Source organism: Glycine max, chromosome 1, assembly GCF_000004515.6.
Source record: "Glycine max cultivar Williams 82 chromosome 1, Glycine_max_v4.0, whole genome shotgun sequence".
In the NCBI taxonomy this organism is placed as follows: Eukaryota; Viridiplantae; Streptophyta; class Magnoliopsida; order Fabales; family Fabaceae; genus Glycine; species Glycine max.
The window spans coordinates 507,855-519,448 of record NC_016088.4 but is presented as its reverse complement, the minus strand read 5'-3'; the positions used below and the strand labels follow the sequence as shown (position 1 = coordinate 519,448).

General features: G+C 31.4%; 2 protein-coding genes across 3 annotated transcripts; both read right to left on the bottom strand.

The window, feature by feature from the left end:
- Positions 1-254: 254 nt before the first annotated feature.
- LOC100810474 (glutathione hydrolase 3) lies at positions 255-4,421 on the bottom strand. Of its 2 annotated transcripts, XM_003516255.4 has the most exons (7): positions 4,150-4,421; positions 2,847-3,184; positions 2,092-2,610; positions 1,512-1,747; positions 1,141-1,405; positions 630-767; positions 255-542 (listed from the first exon to the last, which is right to left on the bottom strand). In XM_003516255.4, exons 1-7 carry the CDS (start codon positions 4,259-4,261, stop codon positions 270-272), a joined length of 1,881 nt encoding a protein of 626 aa, XP_003516303.1. In that variant the 5' UTR covers positions 4,262-4,421; the 3' UTR covers positions 255-269. The 2 variants fall into 2 exon arrangements, with proteins under 2 accessions (XP_003516303.1, XP_040874150.1); XM_041018216.1 differs by lacking the exon at positions 4,150-4,421 and having other exon boundaries at positions 2,092-2,665; positions 2,847-2,979.
- Positions 4,422-8,361: 3,940 nt separating this feature from the next.
- Positions 8,362-10,987, bottom strand: LOC100794523 (inositol oxygenase 2-like). Its single transcript, NM_001254143.2, is given in 10 exon segments — positions 8,362-8,635; positions 8,751-8,832; positions 8,956-9,034; positions 9,147-9,216; positions 9,379-9,501; positions 9,601-9,653; positions 9,961-10,020; positions 10,197-10,401; positions 10,593-10,674; positions 10,817-10,987. Coding segments are annotated over 10 exon segments (936 nt in total). The 5' UTR covers positions 10,972-10,987; the 3' UTR covers positions 8,362-8,608.
- Positions 10,988-11,594: the final 607 nt, after the last annotated feature.

The following is an 11,594-nucleotide window of genomic DNA, read 5'->3' as shown; positions in this document are numbered from 1 at the left end:
AATAAATTACTTTTTTTCAGATTTTTTAAAAGTTATGAGACCCCTCACAATGGGAACTCTGAACTGTCGATCACCTTGTGCATGTATATAACCCGGCAGTGCACCTTGTCCTCTAAGTGCATAAACTACGATATCAGAAAACTAAGCTTCATCGGGTTTTCAATTGTTTGAAGAATGATGATCAAATTGTTTTATTTTTTTATTTTTTGTCCTGGATGGTGTTGATACAAAATGGCTAAAAAAATTGGATTTTGTTTCGAACAATATAATTAAACAGCAGCAGGACATCCACCCTTTCTAGGGTCACTTACTGCTGTTAGAGTACCATGCTTTGTAAGTGATTTGGTGTTTTCACCAACTTTCCTATTCATGTTCATAGGCGTTTTGAGAGTTTGGACAATAAGCTGAGTGACTGCTAGTGCTTCAGACCCACTTAGTTGATGACCTCTCTCTTCAAGGAAAAGCCTACTTTCTTTTGAAAGCTCAATGTGATCGCCATTATGAGCAGTCAAGTTCTCATAACGAACTACATTTGGCATTAGCTGCATGAGATAAAAATCCAAATTAGATTCTAGTCGGAGCATCACACATCAAGAAACTATCTGAATAAAGATTAGATTAGTTAGTACCTTGTGATAGATCCTTGGGCTCACAACTGCATCCAAGGGTTTCATTCCCAAGATGAAATGATTAAGAAATACTTGAACCACTGCTGCAATAATGTTCATTCCACCGCTCCCTCCAAGTACCCCAACCAACTGGTCATCCTGCAAGAGAATGTTCATGTGTAAGAATCCTTACTCTCCAAATGTAAAGATTTAATTATTCTTTTCTTGGTTGTTGAATACTCAGAATTACTTTGAAATAAATGTAATTTTAGGTAAATTTGCACATATTTAGCTTCATGTTGAGGAATTGATTGTGTCCATAATTAATTTTAGTTGAAGATACTTTAAATAACTTTTGTGTTGAAGAAATCTTTTTTTTTAGAGAGTTTTATTACTAACTTTGCCTTCAAAATAAAAACATTGAAAAAAACATAAATCACATCACTTGAAAATCAATTTCATTCACAATTAATTTTTTGAATGCTCATCCAAACAGACTACTAGTATAGGGAAGAACTATTATAAGCAATACCTTTGTGATGATAAGAGGAGTCATGGAAGACAATGGTCTTTTGTTTGGTTCAATAAAATTTGCTGGAGCTGGAGGTAGTTTATCAGGGGATATATCAGTGGGAGTAGAGAAGTCATCCATCTCATTGTTGACCAAGATACCAGTAGAAGTAGAACGAAACCCGGCTCCAAAATGATTGTTTACAGTTGTTGTTAGTGATACAGCATTTCTATCAGCATCCACAATGCACATATGGCTTGTCCCGTGATCTCTAAGTTGACTCCACCTGCCCAACATGGTTATGAATAACCTTTTGTTAACAACCTAGTGATTTTGCAACTTATCTAGAAAAAGGGAGTGCTTTCATTCAAATCACCACTAGTATATAACACCTGTTCATATAGTACTCTGGAGGGAAAGTAGTATTATCAAATATCATGTGCTGAATATCTTTTGCAAAAGATGGGGAAAGCATTTTGTATATAGTATCATCAATGTTTACAAAGTTGGGGTCACCCAAGTTCATTCGAACGGCCAACATGTGTTTCAGAGCTTCTATTAGTCGATGTAGACCAAGATTTCCCCTTGCAGCATCAGGACCTCCATAACTGTCCAAGATGTTCAGAACCTGTTCATAACAATTATCAAAATATACCGACATACAACTAAAAATCAAAAAGAAAAGGACATGAGAAACAATTGTGGCAACATTCTGTGTTGATATTAAATGTTGGTCCCCAGGTTTTGTTGTATTAGAAATATAAAATTCATTCACGCATTAGACTAATGAAACTAGATAGCTTAACTGCATAAGCTTTTAGTGTGACATGTTCCAATCCTAGAACCAAACCAACATACATGTATATTTCTATATATACAGTAATAGACTCATGAAAAAGAGGATAGTGACACAATTTCTACAGAACAACATGGAAATAGCATGTAGAATAGAAAAGATAGGAATCTACCCACCAGAGAAAGAGCAAGTGTTCCAGATGAAGGAGGTGGCATTCCATATACGGTGTATCCCATCACATTCACAGTCGTTGCATCTGTTACTTCCAACTTGTAATTGCGTAAATCCTCCATCATTAAAATCCCACCAGCATCTCTGACATCCTTGACTAAATTTTCACCAATGGTTCCATTGTAGAAAGCTTGTGGTCCTTGCTCTGCCACAACCTCCAAGGTGCGACCAAGTTCAACATTTCTACACACATCCCCTGCTTTCAACAAAGTTCCATTGGGTGCATATAGTTTTCTTAACCCAGGATCATCTAATATCTTATTTGCATCACCAGCCATGTACTCCCCAAGAGTAGGAGTAACTACAAAACCATTTTCAGCAAGTTCTATAGCTGGTTGGAACAAGGTTTTCCACGGCAATCGTCCATGCTTCAACCAGGCTGCATGAAGGCCAGCTAATTCACCAGGAACTCCCATTGACAATGGACCTAAGGTCTTATCTTTGGGATTGTTCTGATACATATTCTGTTTGTTGACATTCACACACATACACAAACATAAGTTGCGCTATTGTAGATTTCTGTGAATGGAAATGAATGATCAATATTATTTGCTAGCATTCAACATGTCCAAGTAATCTGTAGAAGCAAATCTTGGCTGATATCTCAAAAGCAAATGTTAATTTGGTCCAATTGCTTTAGTAATGTCAACCACGAGATTTAACAACTTTAATTGTTTGTCAGAAAGAGATAACCTCAAACCTGTGAAGCAGCTAAAGGAGCAGTTTCTCTCATGTCAAAAGCTTCAGTTTGAGAGGTTGAAGAAGATCGAACAACCATGAAAGCGCCACCTCCTATACCACTTGATGCTGAGAAAACAACACCAATGCATAATGCAGCTGCCACTGCAGCATCAACAGCATGTCCACCCTGCCTAAGCATTGAAACACCAATTGTAGAACACCGAGAATCATCAGTTGCAACAACTCCCACCTCTGATTCAACAATATCTCCCTGATTGGTTGCGATTCCATCATTATATTTTTCTGCTCTGGACAGTATTCCATAGCTAGTGTTGCCTCTGACTACTAGTCCAACAACTGGAAAAGAATTGTGCTAAGCATTATTAGATATGGTTTATCAATATTAATATGATGATCAAATTGCATCAGTGTCAAGCAGATGTTGCGGCACAAAAGTTCAATACCCTCCCTAAGATGTACATTTTCTAGGATCTATACCAGATTTTATGTTTCTTATTCTTTTTGGCAGCTGTTCAAAAAAGTTTATCTTTCTAAGTATATGTTCAGTTCACACAATCTTCATCCAGAAAATTAGTAGATTTGAACTATACTTCAAATTTTGTTCTTCGAAGTTATCTTTGGGGTTTGTAAACTTATTCTTTTTGTTTAATTTTGATACACCATCCGTGTAAAAAAATTTAGACTCTCAACCAATTACAAATTACCTTAGATATATAAAAAAAAAGTCAATAATTTCCAATTATACACCAATTCATGATTACATTGTTACCCAAAAAAAAATTCATGATTACATGACACAAGGTTTTAAATTATTACAGTTTCCTCACGATCTTTGACATTACAAAAATTACAGACAAATGCAGCTTCAGTTGCGGTTGTGATGCAGTCATGGAGAGCCAAAGAAGTCTTTGATGTTGCAGCCCAAATCGCGGTTACTTACTGTTTTTTAAAACTTTAACAACAGTATTAAAAACTTTTACACTACCGTGCTTCTAATGAAGTTCTTTGTTTTTTATTTTACCCAAAATTAATCACTTGAAAATTCATGTATCTAAATCACTCCATCCTTTTTGACATTCCCTGGCATGAATATAGTGAACAGTGTGAACGGAAGCAAGTGGGTGATTATATATTTTGATTCTAAGCCCAATCTGGTGTTGAATTGCAAGAACTAAGATGCTATAAACATCCAATTGATTCACTATAAACAACATCTTCATGTATTTCAGAATTAAGAGCATACGGCAAAATAAATATAAAATCAGAAAAGTCCCATAGAAAGAAAATAGGAGGGAACTGACTTGTGATAGCCACGATAGCACAAAGGATCATTTTCCATGTGTGTTTGTTGGGCAAAACATGGTTTTGTGACAACAAAGGAGAATCCATGATGTTGTTTTGAGGGCTCCACATGGACGATGATAATATTAATGCAAGCACCTCAGTTCAGTTCATATGAGTCGGGTTTGGGTGCCTCACTCATGAATTGGATTGGATTTGGACGCACACCCTTAAATCCTTAATAGTTAATATTATATTGGTATCATTCTCAAGTTCTGTTTTTTGTTAATGCATAGATTTCACGTGGCGTTATGTCATCAAATAAAATTTGTTTGTGTTTATTCTTCAAGATATTTTCGGATAATATAAATTTATACCATGATGAACGCAACCACCCAAAAAAGTTATCGGTGTTCAGGATATTTTTGAAATAATAGATAGTATCTAGGTTCAGGTCCAGGTTCAGTGAAGACTAATAAAAGAAAATTACACTTGTATGGAATGGTATGGTATTAGATATGTTTTTAAGATAAATTTATTGTGATCAGATGTTTTTTCAATTAACTAATTGCGTGAAAGCAACAAATTCCATGATTTCTTCGTTGGGGTTTGGAAATTGGAAGCATGATTCACTCGAGTTTGGTATAAACATATTCTTTTTTTATCAGTATAAAAAACACACAAAAAAAATTAAGGTGTGATATTAAATCATTATGATTAGGTAATTTAGAATTTGTTTTTTATTAATTATTTATATTCTTTTAAATCGAGAAACTTTTAATATCAAATAAGATTTATAATATTTAATTACATTTTGCTCTTAAAAGTAAACAAATTTTTCTCTCAGAATTTTTTTCATAAATTTTACCTCCTAATTTTCAAAAGTCGTGAATTATCTTTGTTGTGAAGGTTTAAACAAAACATCAGAACAAAAATATTTTAAATGGGACAATTTAAAGAAAAACTACTAAAAATTATCTTAATTGTGGTTATTTAAATATTTTAGGATGATGTGCAAAAATTTTAAAAAATAATCTTTAAAAACAAAACTGTTCAGTTAAACCCATTTATTAAAGTTTATAACCTATTATTTTATTATTTCTATTCAACGAAGTAGTATATAAAATTACTAGCCTCTCTTTGCAATTTTTTTTCTTCTGAAGTGCATATCTTTATACATAACACATTATAGTCAAAGACTCAAAGCCACTTTCATGCGGTCAACAAATTTTGTAAATAAAAAAAAAGGACAAATGTGATTTAAGGATATTGATTAAGAAATTTAAAATAAAAATATTTCATTTGAAAGTAAAATTTTATATTGTATATGATTTTTTGTTATTTTATGATTTACATAATAACTTTTTTCCTTTAATTTCTATGAATGGTTAGATTCTGTAGCACATTTTGGCATGCTCACGTACACAAGCCCGTTAGTTTAATATTACCATTATTACTAAGAAACCAAACAAAAATTGTCATCTACAACTTCCTTGGACTTTTCCATGATGCATTTACCTCAGATTTAGTGCAGAATTCATAATAAAAATTGCCCGTATCTAAATGACATAATTAATGAAAAAGATTGCATTATACATTTCTACTGTGTTTCTACACGACGAAATTATATTTTGGTTGTGTTTGTCTTTTGTTTTGAAATACCCTACAATGGAAATGTGAACTTGTTGTTTTATTCATCTAATAACACAATGAAATTGTATTTTTCTTGTGTTGTTTTTCAAAAACTAAAACGAAAATACGATTTTGTTGTGTTATTTGATGAATAACACAACATAATCATATTTTTGTTGTGAAATGATTTTTTGTTTTTTTTAATTTTATTTGTTTTTTTTAGATGGCTCACACAAAGCGTATTGCATATGTCTTAGATGTTGAGGCACAAAGGCGACGTGTGATTGCATCAGCATGTCGTGATGCAGACTTGGCTCGACGCAACAACCACATGTAGCAGGGGTAGAGGCAGAGGCACAACCAAAGCCATATGCACCGACACATCCACAACCAAAGGCAGAGACACAACCACAACCATAGCAAAAGATATTGTTCAACACAATGCATTAAGCTTCCTTAGACTACTCATATTCATTATTATCTTGTATTGTTCTCTCGTGAGTCCATAATGAGTAGTGACCAAGGTTACACAGACAAAATCAATCGTTCAAATTACATCGAGCTCTACAAGGAAACTCCGAACTTGTCAAATTGTCATAAATATAGTTGTTAAAGCACAATAAAAAAACATTAAACTTTACTTTTAGAAAAGCTATTTTTTTATTAAAAAAAACAACGAAATCATAAATTTGTCATAAAGGGGGGAATTTGCACAACGGGAGCATAATTTTGTTGTAGAATTGGGGGTAGGATCAAATAACACAACGGAAATATGAATTCATTGTGTTATCTTTACTACACAACGGAATCGTGTTTCCATTATGCAATTGGGTGGTGAAAAAATTAACAATGAAAGCATGATTTTGTTGTACACTTATACAATGGAAACATAGTTTTGTTGTGATTTTTTTCACTTCCCAATTGCACAAAGGAAACACAATCACTGTGCAATTTTTAGGGGGCAGTTTCAGGATATGGTTAAAGTGCACCAACATGGATAGTGCCATTAGTAAAACTAGTAGTGTCAATAGTAACTCGCCAAGACAAAAGTCATTTACGTAAACCCAAATGTCCTGTAATTGTGCAAACTTAAGTTAAGGGTACCCTGGCCCAAATAACTCAGAAATCTTTATGCAGACAAAATTAATACCGAACTATTTTGTGTGGGCTGGTAAAACATAGTAAAATATCGTAGGTGCAACCATTAATTAATATATCAAAAACGTTAAAGTATATTTTTGGTTTCTTATTTTTATATTAAAATTCATTTTTGGATTTTACTTTTTTTTATTAAAATTCATTTTATTAACCAATATATCAAAAACGTTAAAGTATATTTTTGGTTTTTTATTTTTTATTTATTAAAATTCATTTTGATCCTTTATCTTTTAAAAATTTGTTTCAATTTTTTAACTCTTAAATTTGTATCAGTGTTTTCCTTCAAAAATAATGATCATTATCCATTTTAGGATACTATTTCAATTCCTTTTTTAATTAATTCAAGATCTAAAACTTGTTTCGTTAAATTTACTTAAATAAAAATTACGAACTACAATTTAAATTTAAATATTTTATCCATGATTTTATATCAATGAGAATTGATTCTATGAATTAAGATATTTTCGCCCTTTGACTCCTAAAAATGATACTCAAAGTTAACTCATTTTATTATTACTTGTAACGATTTCATATAGTTGTCAATGTTTCATTAGTTCCCGCTATTTTATTTGTATTGTGATCGGATGTCTTTTAGTTTCCTATCCCCAATATGATAGAAAATGAAATTGAGCTTTGGTTGATTTTTTGTGTGTACAATGACCACATTGAAGTTAAAATTTGTGTCCTCGCATATATTACTTCAATTCTCCACCATCAAGTTGATCCTAATAGCTCAAGCTCTAGTTGATTATATAAACTAGTGAATTTAATTAGAACTTTCTTCACTTATTAATTTTTTATTTTGAATTAATTAATTAATTAATTAATTAATTAATTAATTAATTAATTAATTAAACAAAGACTCAGTGCATAATTGGGATAAAGTTAACAAACTTAATTTTGGAGTTTTTTTATTTTGTAAACTAAGTTTGCAAAAAGAACTTTGACCTTGTTTTTAAGAAAACTTATTTTCAGACATAATATAATTAAGTGTACAAACGAATTTTTGAAAGGAATTAAACATGTCATGAAATTATTGAATTTATTTTGATGAAGTTCGAAGCACCCCTAACGAGAATACAAGCATCCTTTAATTATGTAGATATAGTTCATTTTTATCTGATAAACCCCTAGTTATAAAGTTAACCACCTATGAAGTCAATGTTCATCTTATTCCCATTCTATGGGACAAGTAACATCATTGATGCCATACTCATAAAATAATTAACTTGCGTAAGGTTTTCCAAATTAAAACTAACTATTTTTAAAGTTGAGAATAAAAATCTGAATCATCAAACGATATACTTTTACATCATGCAACAGACCACAATAGATACAACATATACGTTATTACACATTAATTGATAATACGAAATTCAATCCTTAAGGATACAATTTAAAAAAGAAGCAAATAAATGATAATTTTGATACAGTCCCTGCAGTTCATCTCCACTTTCCTTTGCCTTTAATTCAATATTTAAGATAGTTGGCAAGTAATACAATTTTTTACACACTTCTTTAAATACACGTCTATACTATTATTTCAAACTCATTAAAAATTATAAATTATAAATAGAGCTCACTGAGACTCATATAATATTATAACTTTAAACAAATTTCAGATAATAGTAAAAAATGTGTTAAAAAGAAATACATTATAAAATATGTTACTAGTATTTCTAGACAGATTTACCATATGAGCTTTGGCGGGAAATACTGCAAAACCCAAGAAGAAAGAAATTAGTAATGAAGATAACACAAAAAGGATATTTTATTCCATTAAAGTATATCTAACTTAAGATACAGGCATCACACAAGTTTTGTTGCCCACCTTCTTAATGAGCGACATATAGTATGGCTTAACTTTTTCAACATCAATTAGCACATTGCTCTTGCTGTAGAGATCATACTTGCTGTGTTTCGTATCACATAATTTATAAGAAACATAATCAGTTCCATTATGTATTCATCACGTTAAGTTGAAGACAAGATATAAACTGATATGCTAAAATCTAAAGCAAAAATAATTAGCTTACTGAAATATTTCTAGCCACTTGAGGTTCTTAACATCCTCTTCACTATACAAGTGTTTGTACGCTCCTGTCTGGTACAAAGCTGCAAGATTATATGTAAATTGGAAATCACATGTTATATTATTGTTAGTTATATATATTTGACAAGGGCATATATTAGTTCACTGCAGAACGTACTGGGTAAAAATACGTACGATGAAAAGAGTGATATCGAATAATGAACAATGCCTCCGACGGTAAAGTGGTGTTATTCCCCTTAGTAACCTGCATATATAGATTTCAGTGCGTTGATATGTTTGTGCATATATTAGATCACGAATAATACATAACATGCTACAGTATTATTGTCTCAATAAAATTTTAGCATAACATTAACATTTGTATGGGATGTCGAATTGATATCTCTCCATGTTTACATAGACTCACCAAATACATGTACTCATCATGTCCCCATGACATCATTACATTGTCCAGTCCGCATCCTTCATCATATATGCCCTTTTTAGTATTATAAGCTGGATTGTTGCTATCTGGGTTGTCCTTGAAGTACTGCAATTGGAACAAATATTTGTGATGAGCTGAATATGAAATCACAAATATTTGTCACTTACAAGTTTTCATTTATTGAGAAAATTAGAAAGTATGTACCTTGAAGTGAGTATTAGCTTCATGAAAAGCACAACCAAGGGGAAACGAATCTCCTGCAACACATATATAATGATCATTTTTTTCATCGTTTGTCAGTAGCTAGATACGTGCATATCATGATTTTTCTTGTTTCAAAAGCTAGCAATGCATGGAAAACTAGTACCAAATCTGCTCTAATTTTCAAATCATGAAAACTATATATATCGTCATCGTAGCTATATTGGTTCCTCATTGACATGCTAATTTTTTTATAAAAGAAGAAGAAGAAGAAGAAGATTTGTACAAAGTCCATCACATAGCCGAGAAATTAATTGGAGATCATTTGTGAGTAAATATGTTTAATTAGTCAGCAACTCTCACCGACAACAGCCCATTGAGGAAGCCCACCAAAACTTGGAAGGAGAAGAACCTTTCCGAGATCTGTAAATAGACGAAAACAATCAAGTCAAGATCAATTATTTTCAAATGAAATTGTTCTCTTTTTTAAGTGGAAATTATGCTTCTTTGAACACTACGTAGGCACCCAATGCAAGTATGTAAATATAGTTGAAAGCAATATAATTAAGAATTAGTATTTATGTGTATTGTGTACGCACCATGAATGAGAGCGGTCAAATGTAGCCAGTCTTCATTAGGGTAGTCATTTCTAGCAGCTTCAGCTGTCTGCAATGCATGCTGAATTTGAGATTCTTCTAAATCAGGATCACTTGCATCCACAATTTTATCAAGCATCTCACAACATTCCCATATACCCACTTCTACTTTATTCAGTTTCCCATATTCCTCTCTCATCTTCTTAGCCTGTAATAATTTAGTTACATATAAGATATTACTTAAGAAGTCATTATAAAATTAATTTGGGTATATGACATTAATTAGTTTAAAATTTTAATATTTGATAATATTATAATGTAAAGCGTTATAATTATAACATACTATAAAAATAAAAATAAACACAATTCTTTGACATTGTTGAAATCAAACACGCTTACAAATTCATATGTTTGATTCGTGTGTTGTTGTCGGTAAAGTTCCTCCACAGACTTATTCCTTTCGCTTTCATCATAATAATTTCTGTTTTTGGAGAGAGAAAATAAATGTCTTATTTGGTTGTGACCTTGCATGGGATTGCATCTAACTAGCCCATCCATGAAAATTATATAAAAAGAACTAAATCTATATATAAAAAATGTAACCAATGCAATTGAACGGAGACCTGAAGGAGTGACCATATGAATTGATATCAGGGACTGTAAATCCAACATGTGAAGGTGATTTGAGCAAGGAAAAACCACCATCCAATACCAAATCATCATTGTTCTCCTCAGCTTGCGGTCTTGTTAGCTCTGATTGCTCGATGAGAACGACCATTCTTCTTAATTATTATGGAAAGCAACTGAAACCAAAATGCTAGGAATATATACAAGAAAATCTTATGAAATTGTTATGATCACTAAATTGATTGTGAGTGGAGCTATATAGTTTCGTAACCCAGACCATGCAACTGCGTACGTAATTGTATTGGTCTTGTCACGTGGCTGTATTACAGTCAATGAATCAATCTTTATTTTCAAAGAATCCATCTCATAATCACGTGGCAAGCTCATAACGTTTGAAAAACCTTAAGAATTTGACAACTGATAATAAATTAATTTTTTAGTTTGCAGTAAAATTATTTTTTAACAAAATTTGTATAAAAATATTTTTATACTAAGGAAAAAATTTAAATTAATATTTCATTATTCTTTTTATTCACACAAAATTATTGAATTTAATTATATTATACTGGCAATAATTTTTTTTTTGCACTATCATTAATTCAATTGTGAATTAAAATTATGATCATATTTAGAGTAATTTCTAAATTATTGAGAATGTAAAAATCATTATATTAACAATGTATAAAATTAAATTCAAAATTATTTATTTAATTTTTTATGTTATAGAAATATTTAATTTTTAAATAACAAAAAAATGAAATAATAGAGTTTTCT

Bases quoted from the DNA above. Each gene is read 5' to 3' on its own strand.
- LOC100810474 (XM_003516255.4), bottom strand. From the start codon at position 4,261: ATGTGGAGCCCTCAAAACAACATCATGGATTCTCCTTTGTTGTCACAA. The intron at 2,611-2,846 runs GTTTGAGGTTAT...GTCAACAAACAG, and splicing joins CTCCTTTAGCTGCTTCACAG to AATATGTATCAGAACAATCC. The intron at 543-629 runs GTACTAACTAAT...TATCTCATGCAG, and splicing joins GCCCAAGGATCTATCACAAG to CTAATGCCAAATGTAGTTCG.